Source organism: Hipposideros armiger, unplaced genomic scaffold (assembly GCF_001890085.2).
Source record: "Hipposideros armiger isolate ML-2016 unplaced genomic scaffold, ASM189008v1 scaffold_21, whole genome shotgun sequence".
In the NCBI taxonomy this organism is placed as follows: Eukaryota; Metazoa; Chordata; class Mammalia; order Chiroptera; family Hipposideridae; genus Hipposideros; species Hipposideros armiger.
In genome coordinates this window covers 6,609,855-6,624,534 of record NW_017731371.1, presented here as the reverse complement: position 1 = coordinate 6,624,534, position 14,680 = coordinate 6,609,855, and the positions used below count along the sequence as shown (strand labels likewise).

General features: G+C 38.5%; 1 protein-coding gene across 2 annotated transcripts in view; it reads right to left on the bottom strand.

Annotated features, from left to right (window-relative positions):
* Positions 1-3,471: 3,471 nt before the first annotated feature.
* The window catches only part of SLC27A6 (solute carrier family 27 member 6), a 62,352-nt gene continuing 51,143 nt past the window's right edge, over positions 3,472-14,680 (bottom strand). For both annotated transcript variants that reach the window (XM_019635288.1, XM_019635287.1), the window contains exons 7-10: positions 10,447-10,645; positions 8,880-8,977; positions 7,405-7,535; positions 3,472-4,026 (exon numbers count right to left, since the gene is read on the bottom strand). In XM_019635288.1, the coding sequence (XP_019490833.1) occupies positions 3,850-4,026; positions 7,405-7,535; positions 8,880-8,977; positions 10,447-10,645 (605 nt within the window). In that variant the 3' untranslated portion in view covers positions 3,472-3,849. The remainder of the gene's footprint in view (positions 4,027-7,404; positions 7,536-8,879; positions 8,978-10,446; positions 10,646-14,680) is intronic.

The window sequence follows — 14,680 nt, the reverse complement described above, 5'->3', positions numbered from 1 at the left end:
ATCATTGCACTCTTCCCTGGTGAGGCAGATCAGTGTCACTGGCCCTCATATGTGGGATCCGAACCGGGGCCCTCTGGCATCCCAAGCCAGCTCTTAACCTACGCGCCACTCGGCCGGCCCACCAATTTCTTTTTAATACAGGAGAGGCTAAAACCTTTCCAGTTTAATTCAAAATCCACAAACCAAGAAGGAAAGATAAAATACTTGACTACATAAAAGGACAAAAGGAAGAAAAGGAAAGGAAGGAAAGAAGAGTAAGAGAGAGGAGACAGAGGAAGGAGATAGAGAGAGGGAGGGGGAGAGATGACAGGAAGAACAGAAGGGAAAGAGAAGAAGAGGAGGAGTAGGGGGAGGAGAAAGAAAAGGGAAGAGAAGAGAGAAGAAAAAAATCTTTTTGGGAAAAAACACCACAAAATCAAAAGACAAATGAATAAGTGCGGTAATATCTGCAACTCCATCACAGATGAGGGATAATCTCTTAAATAAAGATCTCTTAGCAAAGGTAAGTAAGACAGTGGAAAAAAAAAAAGGACAGAGGTAATGAGCACAAATAGTTCAGAGAATATAATTCTTTAAGAGTATAAAAATGTCCAACTTTATTCATGATAAGAGAAACACATACTGAAAATACACTTAGCTTCTCTTTTTCAATGATCAGATTGGCAAAATTCAAAGGTTTCACAACAGTTGGCAAGGGAATAGGGAAACAGGCCCTATGATGGGAATGTGAAATTACATAACCCCACAGAATTCAGTTTAGCAATACCTATCTACATTATAAAAACATGGTCCAGCAATCTCATTTCTGGGAATTTATTTATCAGATGCACCTGGGCATTTACAAGAGGAAATAATAAGGTAATTAATTTGGCATTGGCTGTAGTAGCACAATATTAGAAACAATCCAGGAGTGCATGAATAGGGAGCTGCTTAAATAAAGTATTGGGTTGTTGGAAAAGTCATGACACATTTTTGCAACGAAAAACATAGAAAAAATATGTCATGAGTTTTCCAACAACCCAATATAATATATGCATCAAAAACTACTATAAAAAATGAGGAAGCTCTCTGTATATCCATTTGGAAAGTCTCCGATGAACATTATTAAATGAAAAACTTCATGTACAGAATAGTATTTTATATGCTTACAATGGGAACGGAAATAAGAATATGCATTCATATTTACTATGTCTTCATAAAGAAACACTGAAAGTTTTCCCAAGAAACGAATAAAATAAAAAGTGTTTATCTACCAAGGGTGGGAGACAAAGTCAGGATAGAACCTAGACTTATCAATGTATCTTTTCCTCTTGTTTTATTTATTTATTGTTTCATTTAAATCAAGATGGTCTAGGGCCTGCGGAGTGGCTCAGTTGGTTAAGAGCTCGCTCAAGAGTGAGAGCTCTGAGCTACAGCGGTTTGATTCCTGGCCTGAGCTGAGCTGCCAACAGGTAGCAGGATGGCTCAGGTAAAATAAAAATAAATAAATGAAAAAGAAGGTCTAGTTAAAACAAAACATAAATTGGGCCGTCCGAGTGGCTCATTGGCTAAGAGTTGGCTTGGGAGCATGAGCTCCATGGTTCGGATCCCACAGGGCCAGTGACGCTGTGCCCTCTACAGCTAAGATTGTGAACAACAGCTTGACCTGGAGCTGGGCTGCCTTGAGTCGCCAGTGATGGCATAGGCTGCAGTGGGGCTGCCGTAAGTTACCAAGAACGGCCGGCAGCCAGTGTGAGCAGCTGGAGCTGCCTTAAGTGGACCTCCAATGGCTGGCGACAGATCTGCCTCAGCCAGGAAGAGCCAATGATCACTATACCAACATGGGCGAGTGAAACGACGTCCTCCACAACTAGACTGAAGAATAAAAAGACAGCAACTTGTCTGTACCCCTTTCCTGATTCCCCAACTCTGTTCCCTCCCCCAATTCCCCAATAAAATCTTAAAAAACAACAACAAAACATAAATAAAATATTTAAATTCTCTCTTGACTCCACATACTCCTCAAGGTCTTTATTTCTGTCCCTGCTTAATGCAAAATTTCACAAAAGAATTATCTCCTCTTCCTCACCTACCCTTCACTCTTCAATCTATCTGAATCTGATTGTTGCCTCCCCACCAGTAAAAAATTACTCTTGCTGAGGTCATTAATGACATCCATTTTGACAAACCCATGTAACACTTCTTTCTAGCCTTATCTTTCTAGATCAGTATCATTTGACACTACTGACTATTCCCTTGATAGGTCTGGGACATTCTAGGGCTCATTTGCCTTCTACTTCTCTGATCACTCCGGTGTTTCCACCTATATTTTAGCCGTGTGTGTGTGTGTGTGTGTGTGTGTGTGTGTGTGTGTGTGTGTGTGTTATCTACATCTATTATCTATCATCTATATCATCTATCTATCTATCTATCATCGAGTTAAAGGAATAAGGGCTGGCAAGTCAGAAATCTCTAGGGCAGGCTGGGAGGCTGAAAACTAGGAAGATTTCTGCGTTACAGTCTTGAGGCAGAACTCTTTCTCTAGGAAACCTGCTGAGGCCCACCCACAATTTGGAGGGTAATCTCTTTATTTAATGTCTACTGATTATAAATTTAATCACATCTATGAAATACATCATAGTAACATCCAGACTAGTGTTTGCCCAAACAACTGCACACCATGGCCTACCCAAGTCGACACATACAACTCACCGAAACAAATAGTTCTAATTGATTTCTCATTTCCACTTTTGCCTTATTTCCCACTCTGATATCCATACAGAAGTTGGTGCAACCTTTTTAATAGTGTCTTTTCCATGATTAAACGATTTCCATTGGTTCTCACTGCCTACAGGTCCATCTTCCACTCGAGTTTTCTCTTCTGGATTTACTCTGCTCCAGTCACTTGAAATACTGGCTTCCTTTCTGTGCATCCAACATACCAAATTCTCTTCTCTTCTAGGGCCTCTGCATATACTTCTCAGATGTGTGATACATATTTTGTCAATGAATGTGTAATAAATAACCCCTCCTATGGAAGATAACTCATTTTGTTAAAAGAGTAATTAGTGTGCTTCCAGATTGAAGCAAACACTGGAGTCTGGTGCTTACAGATTGAGATAAATACAACTGTGCTTATTACACTATCCTTGCAATACATTTCCCAGTTAGCTCCTCACAAACAAAACTAGAGTTATATTCTTGTCTATTCTTTCCTTGTATTATTAGTGGTTTCTATAGCTCTATTGGATTTTATCATGAATTTGATCCCATGTATATATCTTCAAAAAATTTCTAAACGCTTTAGGCTTACCAATTTTCCTGCTCTGTTGTTTCATATTTTCATGTTTCTTCTATCATCTTAATGTGAGTTTAAGATAAGGGAGGCAGGAGTATGCACTGAGTCAGTCAGTTTCCTTTAACTAGAAATTTACAATCAGAACAAAACCTCAAGACACATATTAATGAACATGATTTTATTGAATTACAGGACAGGGAACATAAAAATAAAATATTTGATTAGAATTTAACCATTTATTCAAAACTAGAAACCTTAACTATTAAAAAGTACATTTGTAGTAAGTATCTAAACTATTACCCACTTATTTATTACTTAAAAATTTTATGATTTAGGCAAATATTTAGTTATGTACTGAATCTCCAAATAGGTAAAAAGAACATCAACTAAAGTTTTTTTAATCAATTAAAACAAATTAAAGTTCTTCATTAAAGAAAAGCTTTAATTAAGGAAATATAGCACATGCTTAATTAATGTCAGTTCCTTTCTTTCATTTCATATTAAAGAACCACACACTTTCCTCTCACCTCTCCTAAGAAAGCATATGAAAAACCCCATATATATAAAAAATCTTAAAGTTTGATCTCACCTAACATTATTTGATCATAAAGTTTTTTGGTCAATGGAACATAAGATTTTTTCAAGTTATCCATGAGGTAAAGTGGATCAGAAATTTTCAATGGACTAAATCCTTCTTCCACCAACTGAAGCTTCTTTTGTTTGAACGTCCCTGTAGTTTCCATCTTTTTCTATAAAGCAAGTACCAGGATTAGTGGATTCATTTAATATTATATATAATATAAAAATTACATATTAACAATATAGACTGTAATATTGAATTATAACATTTTTATATCCAATAGCCTTCTCTATTTACTACTAATAATTTAACATTAGAAATAAAAAATGCCCTCTGAAATATCCTTCTTTGCTCTTACCCCTTTTCTCCCCTCTCCTACCCAACACTGTCATCACAGAATTAGATTGGACTGTGTAGAAACACATTTTCTTTGTCTCTGTTTTAGAAAATTGGAAGTTCATTGTGTTTATACAATTTTATGTTCTGCTTTTAAAAAAAAGTAGCATACCAGGTATATTTCCCCAGGTTAGGTAATTTTCATCAAAACAACACTTTTTAATGGTTTCATAAGATCTCATCTAATTATAATATTTTAGTTAACCTCACTCTTATTCTTGAACTTAGAGAGAACATCAAAAAATTTTCACTACTATAAATAACTCTTTGAAGTACATATTTCTACATAACATTGTACATCTTTGATTAGTTCCTAAGGATAAATTTCTGGGAATAGAATTACTAAGTCAAAATAGCTGCAAATTCTAAGAGTCTGATTACATATTTACCAAATTGTTTCTTAGAGAGGTCATAATAATTTGTATTTTCACAGGAAGAATGAAAGAACCAATTTAATTCCTTCACAGCCATACTGGGTAATATCACATTAAAAATTTTTTTTTGGTAAATTTATTGGCAAGATAATCCTTTTAAAATTTGTGCTGAACAGATTTTTAATAATATAATTGCTGTTTTCATTTTGTCAGAAGTAACCTATTCTTTTGCTTATATCAGATCATTAATTCATTTATTAAATAAATATTTTGCTGCCAACTAAGCATCATGCATTATGCTAACTATAGCAAATACTCTAATGAACATAACAGTCATGGCCCAAGTGCTTTTAGGTGTTTAATGATGCTAAAATATTTTCTAAATTTGTAGAAGACTGATTTGATTTAATCTTCTAAAGTAGTCCTATGCCAAAATATTTCTCCTGCTTAATAAAAGTGAATTTTAAGTTGCTTTAGGGGAAAAATGTTTAAAATATTATTTGATTTGTCAACTTTCTATTCCATTAAAATACATTGTTTCTGGGGCAGGACAGGGAGGAGCAGGAGGGAGCTGGGTGAGGTCATAAAAGGGCAGCATGCAGGATCCTTGCGGTGTTGAAATTGTTCATATCTTTATTTATTTTTAAGATTTTATTGGGGAACTGGGGAAGGGGAACAGTGTTGGGGAATTGGGGAAGGGGAACAGACAAGTTGTTGTCCTGTCTTAGTTGTGGAGGGCGCAGCTAGCTCAGCTCCAAGTCCAGTCGCCACTCGGCTGCCCTTCGGCAGCTCGAGGACGCTCAGCTCAAGGTGCCGTGTTCAATCTTAGTTGCAGGTGGGCATAGCCCACCATCCCATGCAGGAGCTGAACTGGCAACCGTGTTGTTAGGAGCATGTGCTCACACCAGCTGAGCCACCCTGCCACCTGTTGGCAGCTCAGAGGCAGCTCTACTAAGGCACAGCTCACTGACCCATGTGGGAATTGAACTGGTGACCCTGTTGCTCAGAGATCGCGCTCTTAACCAACTGAGACACTCGGTTGGCCTGAAATTGTTCATATCTTGGCTGTGGTCATTGATGTGTAAAGCTACACAGCTGATAAAATAACTTAATACTGAAGGGGTTCAGATCAGGCCTCCCCAAAATGTGCCACTTTGGCATGTGAATTATTTTGAGCTGAAGGCAACTGAGACCCTGTGGGTTCACAAGACACAGTTACCACTCCCTTAAAGAATTGAAAGTAGGGGCCTTGCCCATAAAGAGTCATCACCAGAGATAACTTTATGACCTGTACATATGGCAGGGCAAACTTCTAATTACTGAACATCTGCTCTTCTTATTGTCCTGCAAATGACCTTCCTCCTTCTGAAACCCCAAGGCGCCTCCCTCTTCCTTAGCTCAGAATGCCTTGTATATCTCATTTTAACTTTCTGTCTCTGAAACTGTCTGACTCTCTCAGGTATGTGGGGTTCCCATATGTACATATGTAATTCAATTTGGTTATTTTCTCTTGTTAACCTGTCTCATGTCAATTTAATTAGTAGACCAGCTGGAAGAATCTAGGATAGAGAAAAATTTCTTCCGCCCCTACAATACAGACACACATAAACACACAGACACATAGACACACACAAGTACAAGTAAAACACAGGAAACTTTAATAAGATGGGTAGATTGTATCAATGTCAATATCCTGGTTATAATAGTTTTGAAACATTTTACCATTGGAGAAAACCAAGTAAAGGGTACACAGGATCTCTCTGTATTATTTTTCGTAACTCCATGTGACTCCACAATGGTGTCAAAAGCTTTTTCAATTAAAAATGTGTTACTTCTGCTTTATATCTACTTACCTTTAGTATTTGAGACTATTGTTATGAAAATAATCTGAGGTGATATGTGTAAAAGCTCTTAAAAATAAAAAATATTATATAAATGAAATATGTATTTATGACAGTTCAGATGATGTGTCCCATTGGTCAAACAGTGACTTTGGCCATGAGGACTGCTCAGGAAATTCTTTAAAAATGTACATGACACCATATATTACTTTATTGGAGAACTAATAGAAATATGACAAGTATATCTGGAAAAATTCTATATTTGGGTGTTAAGAGGTGATGAGTACTAGCTTTGGGAAATTATATTTGAAGAGCAATACTAAATAAATGAATGGCTGAAAAAATGAGCAAAGCCAAGTCACCCAGTAGCTGAGTAAATTCATTTTCTTTTTACTGTACTCTATTCTAGTAACCTAATAAGAGAGTGCCCATCTCTCAAAACAAATAAATTCAGAATTCCTCCAAAATATAAAATGCCAGAGGGAAATTAGACAGAAGGAGAACAAAGATTAAAAGCAGAATTGCTTAAAGCAGTTGTCTTTAGGTTCTGCCCACATCCTACAGATGCTTTGACGTCAGCGTGGCGGAACCTAATTTTAGGCACAGAGCACCAGATGTTTTCACAAGGTATGCATAAGATATGCTTTGGCTTGCCACAATCTCTGGGACCACCATTTTTGCTCTGAGGTCATGATTGAAGAGGAAGAGAGCAATTCCAAATTAGGACAAAGAGAAAGACATCCTTGCAGTTCATCAAACTCCCCCCTTATAATTAGGCTTCAAATATGGCATAATAGCATCTCAAGGCTTCTTCATTGCTTTTAAAATTCTCTAATGTAAATAAAATGCACATATTATCTAAAGGATAAAATATTATTTGTAATTAAACCATCTCCTGGATTCCTGGTCTTAAATTTGATGGGTAAGTAAAATTACCTGAATTCTTAAAAATCGTGGGCAGGCATAAGCTGGTAGAAATGTTACGACTTGTTCATAAACTTTTTCCAAGTCTAGAGGCTTATTTGGTTTTAAAATAATGGAAGCCATTCCTGTTTTTCCTTCACATTCTGAAAAAAAAAGATTGAAACAGAGTCAATTTTACAAGCACTAGGTCAATTTTTAAAATAATCCTGTAAATTGCATATTAATTGTTGTAAATAGAGACATTAAATTCATTGCAACAATACAGTGCAACAGTGTCATGAATGAGTGGGTCCTTCCCTGAGCATTTGATTTACTCCCTAGAACTAATTTAAGAAAAGGGAAGGTCAAAGTCTATCCCTGTCTACATTACAAAAATGAGATAGATGGAATGGAAAACATCGTAAATGACCTGTTATTTGCATCCTACCACCATTAATATAAAATACTGAGGAAAGATTTCTTTAAAGACACACATATTCCAGAGAAATGTCCATGTTAAGCAGCAACGAAAAAAATAAAGGATATATTTTCAAGTTAAGAAACTAGAGACAGCATTTCCATAATCAAGTCCACAGATTGCCTACTGCTTATCATGCTACCTATCAATCCTTCTAGGAGATCACAGTTTCCTGGACCATTTCCCCAGCACCTGGCTATTACAATAAGCATCTCCTTCCTTTGCGCCCCTATCCACACTCCCCCGCCCTCCACACATATAAACATTAGTTGAAAAATGTTGTCATTTGTAAAAAAAAAAAAAAAAGACAGTGAAGGGAAATCCTGTGATTTTGAGTTGATCATTTTTATTTGCCATTTCTACTATCCTGAGACAATCCTCAAATGCATATTTATGAAAATAAATGAGGCCAAATTTTAAAATAAGTTTTTAAAAAGATACAACTTAACTACCAATTAGTGTTATTGAACATTTAAGCTAGAACTTGTTTCTGTTTAGTGGCATGTATAAATTCTTGTCATAAAGAAAAAAATAATAGAATATTGAAAAGCTGTAACCTATTGTCAAGCAGTGACTCACTGACACACAAACATTAAAATTCAATAGATATCTTTCCTCTAATGTGTCTGTGAAGTTTGTTAGCTTGGTCCAGGGCACTATTTGAAAAAATGAGACTACGATAATTATTTTAATACAGTCAAACCTTGGATTGCGAGTGACTTGGTTTGCGAGTGTTCTGCAAGACGAGCAAACATTCCTAATACATTTTAATGTGGTAAACGAGCAATGTCTTGCAATACGAGTACTTTGTTTCTGGAATGAATTATGCTCGCAAACCAAGTACATTTTAATGTGGTAAATGAGTGTTGTCTTGCAATATGAGTAGTTTGTTTCTGGAACGAATTATGCTCGCAAACCAAGGTATTACTATATATAAAAAACAAAATGTTGAATTAGTATAAGATTGTTGCAAAACTAAAGAAAAATTCTCTTTTTGAGAATCCTTCCAAAACCCGAAATATATTCCTACCTGGCACAGCCACACCGTAGACGTTTGATTCCTGTACGAAATCCAACATTCCAAGAACATCAGCAACCTCTGTGGTGGCAATGTTCTCCCCTTTCCATCTAAATAAAAAGCAAGTTCCAGTTAGTGTACCTATATTTGAAGAACTAGGTACCCAGTTTTAGCACCTTGCATTTGGCTCTGTGAAAGCACCTAGTAACCAAAAACAATGGCAGTATTCAAAATGAAAGGCATTTTGTAAAGGAGTACTTTGTTGATAAGTCAACAAAATTAGCATGCTTTTAGTTAGAATTACTTTATCTATGTCTCATTGGTATAAATTGCTTACTGCCAGTGTTTTTTCAGTTGTTTATTCATAAAAATAAAATAGGCTGGCCAAGTGGCGCAATGGTTAAGAACTCGCTTGGGATGCCAGAGGGCCCCGGTTCAGATCCCACATATGAGGGCCAGTGACACTGCCCTCCACAGCTAAGATGCTGAACAACAGCTCAACCTGGAGCTGGGTTGCCATGAGTCGCCGGCGACGGCGTAGGCTGCAGCCCCTGTGGCAGTGGGTTGCCATGGGCTACCATGTGTAGCCAGCAGCCAGCGTGAGCGGCCAGCAGCCGAAGTGAGCGGCCGTCCAGAAGCTGGTGACTGATCTGCCTCGCCCGGGAAGAACGCAATGATGGTGCCAACTTAGGCCAGTGAAGCAATGTCCTCCACAACTAGACTGAAGAACAAAACGACAGCAACTTGTCTGTTCCCCTTCCCCCAATTCCCCAGCACTGTTCCCTTCACTCCAATACCCCAATAAAAATCTTTAAAAAAAAAAAAAAGATAAATCCCTCTGTAAAATACTAACAGTTAAGTACAAACATTTCCTATCTCTAATGATAGAGCTAAGAAAAAAAATAAAATAAAAGGAAAGTTATAGTTGTCTTTCACTGTACTTTTAATTTCTAGGGATTAATTCCTTTGGATCTTTTAGTGCATATGAATCAATATTTTATTTTAATTAAAATAATTTCAAATAAAGTGAGCTCCTAACATAGCACAAGAAGGTGAGGCAGTAAGAAGTATAATTCATTCAAGCAGTTTTGCCATGTCTACTGTCTGTCTTTCATTGTTCTATAGTCACTGATTAGTAAAGTAAAAAAATTTCATAAGCCTAAAATAATTTTAAGTAATTAGAAAAGAAAATAAAAGAAAGGGAAATTTTGCCATTTCATTATTTTTATCATTAGGTAACGAATTATATCATATTTGGCCAAACTGGTTTTCTGTTTTAACCCTACCATTTAGACTTCACATCTACCTGTTTGAAATTCTAAAAAAAGCAGCTCAATAATTTGGTCAGATGGATTCATTAAAATAATTATAAAAATTGACATCAAAATTTAACTTATATTTCAATCTGGAAACAGATGGAGGATTTTTAAATTTTTAAATGAGGAGGCATGACTGAGATAAAAGGGCTCGGTCTACCCTGAAAGTAAAGGGCACGTGATTTATAATGTTTTCATAGAGCCTTGGATGGAGCTCGGTTCACAATTACAGAACAATCAGTGCAACTGATGATATTTCAGACCTGAAAGTGTCTCCAATACGATCCCAAAAATAAAGGAAATTCTCCTGATCTTGGACCATTAAATCTCCTGTGTTAAAGTAAACATCTCCCTTCTTAAAAACATCACAAAGCAATTTCTTTTCCGTGTGCTTCTTATTCCCAGCATAACCAAAGAAGGGATTCTTTTCATTCACTCGAGAAATGAGAAGTCCGGGCTCTCCTGTGAGAAAAAGGCATTCTTCAGTGATCTGATTAAAACTATTATTATACACACCATGCATTATGTACCTAAATTACATCTGACCAACACAGCCAGTGTTGCCTATCTTACTTTCCTTTGAACTTATTTTTATTATATTTGACATCATTTGTTCTGGGTGCTTACAGCACAAGTAGCACATTCTTTCACTTTGGAAAAACTAACAAAAAGGAAACTGAATGTAAAAATAAGTATATTAAATTTATTTCACATTCTGGGTGGGTAGACCAATGATTAGTTTTCTTTTAGATTATAGCACTGATAATAAATAATGACAACTATATTATCAATAACAACCATAATAATAATTTTAATAAGGATATGATAGTAGCAATATTTATTTATTGGGCATTTACTATGTAGCAAGCCCCATGAGCCCTTTGCAACTGTCATCTTGTTTATTCTTCACAAATATCCTTTGAAATTGATAATTATAATCCCAGTTTCACAGGGAAGAAACCAGGGCCCAAAAGGGTAAAACAAGTTACCAAAGTTCAACAGATAGAAAGCAATGGACCTATAGAACTCAAATTCAAGTCTTAATGATTTTGCCTCAAGGTATTTGTATAGTACTATCTCTGATCTAATTAATATGTTATTAGAAGTTTAGGAAAATGTCTTAATCCTCTGGGATGTTAGTCTGGAAATCCTTGGCGGGCAAGAGATGAGACATGAAATTCATTAGTTTTTACTTCAAATGAATCGATATTTCGCCCAGGAATCTGCAAGGTGAAAAACTACTTCTAAGAGAAAGAGAGAAGACAAAGGGAGCAGCAATCAGATCTTAGGCCATTGTTGACCTGCTTTGCCCCCTGTGAAGAGAGGCAATATTGAGGGGAGAGTCAGACGGGGTCGAAGTGCAGTAATTTATGTCATTTTAACGTCCATATTCAACTCCCATCACTCCCAGTCCTTCTGGACATTCTGATTGCCAAGGGCACACATGCTACTGGCCTAAACAAGCCTGCTCTGCCACAGCAAAGGCCCTTTGCTGTTGTCATCATCACCAACACCATCATTAACACCGTCATCGTAATCATTGTCATTACTACACGTATTGAGCACTTTCTGGGTACCAGTCACCATTCTGAGAGCTTTACAAATGTATCCCATCTGATCTTCATCACAAACCTGTAAGACAGGGCCTCCTATTATCTTCATTTATAGGTGAAGAAACTGAGAAATAAAAAGCAACTTGCCCAATGTCACACAGCTGCCAAATGTTGGGGTTGAAGTATTTTTTTAACCGGGTCCATATCACTACAAAGCCTTTCCTGCACTGCATATGCCATCAGTCTCCATTCCCTATATTTCAGAATTTCCCCAAGCCTTGTATTTCTCTTAAAATTTATTTTGTTTTTCTTCTTCAACATACAAAAGGACGGTTTCTTCCCTGAGAAGTCAATAATTGCAAATGCTTAAAAAGATCGTAGTGCATTCTTATCTAACCATTATAGGCATAATTTATGCAAGACACAATGGTTTAATAGAAACATAAAATATCTAGTAACCCATAATGAGAAGTGCAAAATAGTAAAGCAGATATTTGGGGACAATCCATTTTTTAAGAAACTCTGAGGTTACATAAGCATTGGATTCAAATTCCAACTTCAGATGTAATTGTAGTAAATAAAACACACTAGTAAAGTGTGCTTAAATAAAGTTCTTGTGATTTTCAGCGAAGGTGGTGGAGTAGGTAAATGCTGTGCTTGCCTCCTCTCATGACCACATCAAAATTACAACTAAAAAACCATCATTGAAAATTGCCTCAAGTATAGCTGAACAAAAGTCTTACAACTAAGGATATACAGAAGAAGACATGTCAAGGCTGGTAGGAGGGGTCGAGGCGCATAACAGAATGGTCCCACGCCCACGTGTGGCAGTTAAAATTTGGGAGGGATATCATGGCTGCATAGGTTCCCCCCAGAGCAACGAGGGGTCTCAGCCCCTCCCCAGCCCAGGGTTCCTGTGTCAGGAAGAGAGGTTCCCACAACTTCTGGCTGTAAAAACCAGTGGAGATTGTGGCTGAGTGAGACAAAGGGTGGCTGCACACCCAGGTGCTCCACTTAAAGGGCCTGTGCACAGATTTGCTCGCTGATGGGCTCACTGGCTCTAAGCTGCAGTGCTGGGGCAACAGCTTGAGAGGCACCAGGGACATACAAGGAGGAACTGAGCTATCTGGCTTCAGGGTGAGGACTAGAGGGGCTGCTTTCTCCCAGACAGAAGTGCTGTCAGAATCCACTGTCCCTTTGCTGAGCCCTCCTCCTTCCCAATGTGCAGACGCAGGTGGTCCCCATTATGAATCTCCATCAACCTGGCTAACACTGTTTGCCCGGCTCTGGTGATTCCTTGAGACCCTGCACCACCCAACTTGCCAGTCCACCCAAACCACTTCCAGTGTTTTTTCCATTCAAAAGGTCTGCCTTGGCTCCTGCTGCAGACTTTCCTAAAATCTTTCAAAGGTTCTCAAAACCCAAAACAAGCAGCATCTGGCCTCCACATGCCCTGTACCTCTTGCTAAGCAGCCCCAAGCTGGGTATTGGTGGCAGCTGACTTAGGTTTGAGACTTGGCATCTCCCAGGTGCCTCCAAGCCCAGTGCAGGTGGCAGCCATCTGTGGATTGCTTTGTAGATCATTCCAAGGGGCCCTGGGCAGGGTACAGGCTACGGCTGAACTTGGCCTGAGGCAGGGCCCTCCCAGGAGGACCACTGCACTGCCTCCATGAACAATACATGCAAAGGGCAGACTGGGCCAGCACCCTGCTAAAGTGAATCCTGCTCCATAGGGTCAGCCTCTGCACAATAGCTCCTCCACTGTAGTCACAGCTAGTCCTCACAACCAGTCAGCCTGAGGGTCAGTCCCTTCCACATGTGCAAACAGAAACCAAGGTTCCACTACAACAGGAGGACACACTCAATCTACACAAGGGACACAAGGGACACACCTGCAGCACCTGGCTCAGGTGACCAGGGAGAGTGTGCCACTGGGCATCACAGGACACCTACTACATAAGGCCACTCTACTAAGACTGGGAGACAGAGCAGCTCTTGCCAATACATATAAACAAACACAAGGAGGCAGCCAAAATGGGGACACAAAGAAACATGTCCCAAATGAACAAACAGAACAAAACTCTAGAAGAAGAACTAAACAAAATGAAGACAATCTACCAGAGGCAGAGTTCAAAACACAGGTTATAAGGATGCTCAGTGACCTCAGGGAGAACTTCAACAAAGAGATAGGAAACGTAAAAATTGAGATAAAAAACATAAAAAAGAACCAGCCAGAGATGAAGAATACAATAACTGAAATGAAGAATACATTAGAGGGAATCAATAGTAGGTGAGATGAAGCAAAAGATCAAATCACTGATTTAGAAGATAAGGTACAATAAAATACCCAATTACAACAGCAAAAAGAAAGAAGAATCCAAAAATATAAGTATAGTTTAAGGGGTCTCTGGGACAACATCAAGTGTACCAACATCTGGGGCTGGCCAAGTGGCGTGTTGGTTAAGAGTTGGCTTGGGAGTGCCAGCTCTGAGCAGCAGGGCCCCATTCGAATCCCATATGAGGGCCAGTGACGCTGCGCCCTCTACAGCTAAGATGCTGAACAACAGCTCAACCTGGAGCTGAGCTGCTGTGAGTCACCGGCGACGGTGTAGGCTGCAGCCCCTGCTGCAGTGGGTTGCCATGGGCTACCGTGTGTAGCCAGCAGCCAGTGTGAGCGGCCAGCAGCCACAGTGAGTGGCCATCCAGAAGCTGGTGACTGATCTGCCTTGCCTAGAAAGAGCACAATGATGGTGCCAACTTGGGCCAGTAAAGCAATGTCCTCCACAACTAGACTGAAGAACAAAAGGACAGCAACTTGTCTGTTCCCCTTCCCCCAATTCCCCAGCACTGTTCCCATCCCCCAATTCCCCAATAAAAATCTTTAAAAAAACAAACAAACCCAATTACTTTAAATGTAAATGGATTAAATGCTCCAATCAAAAGA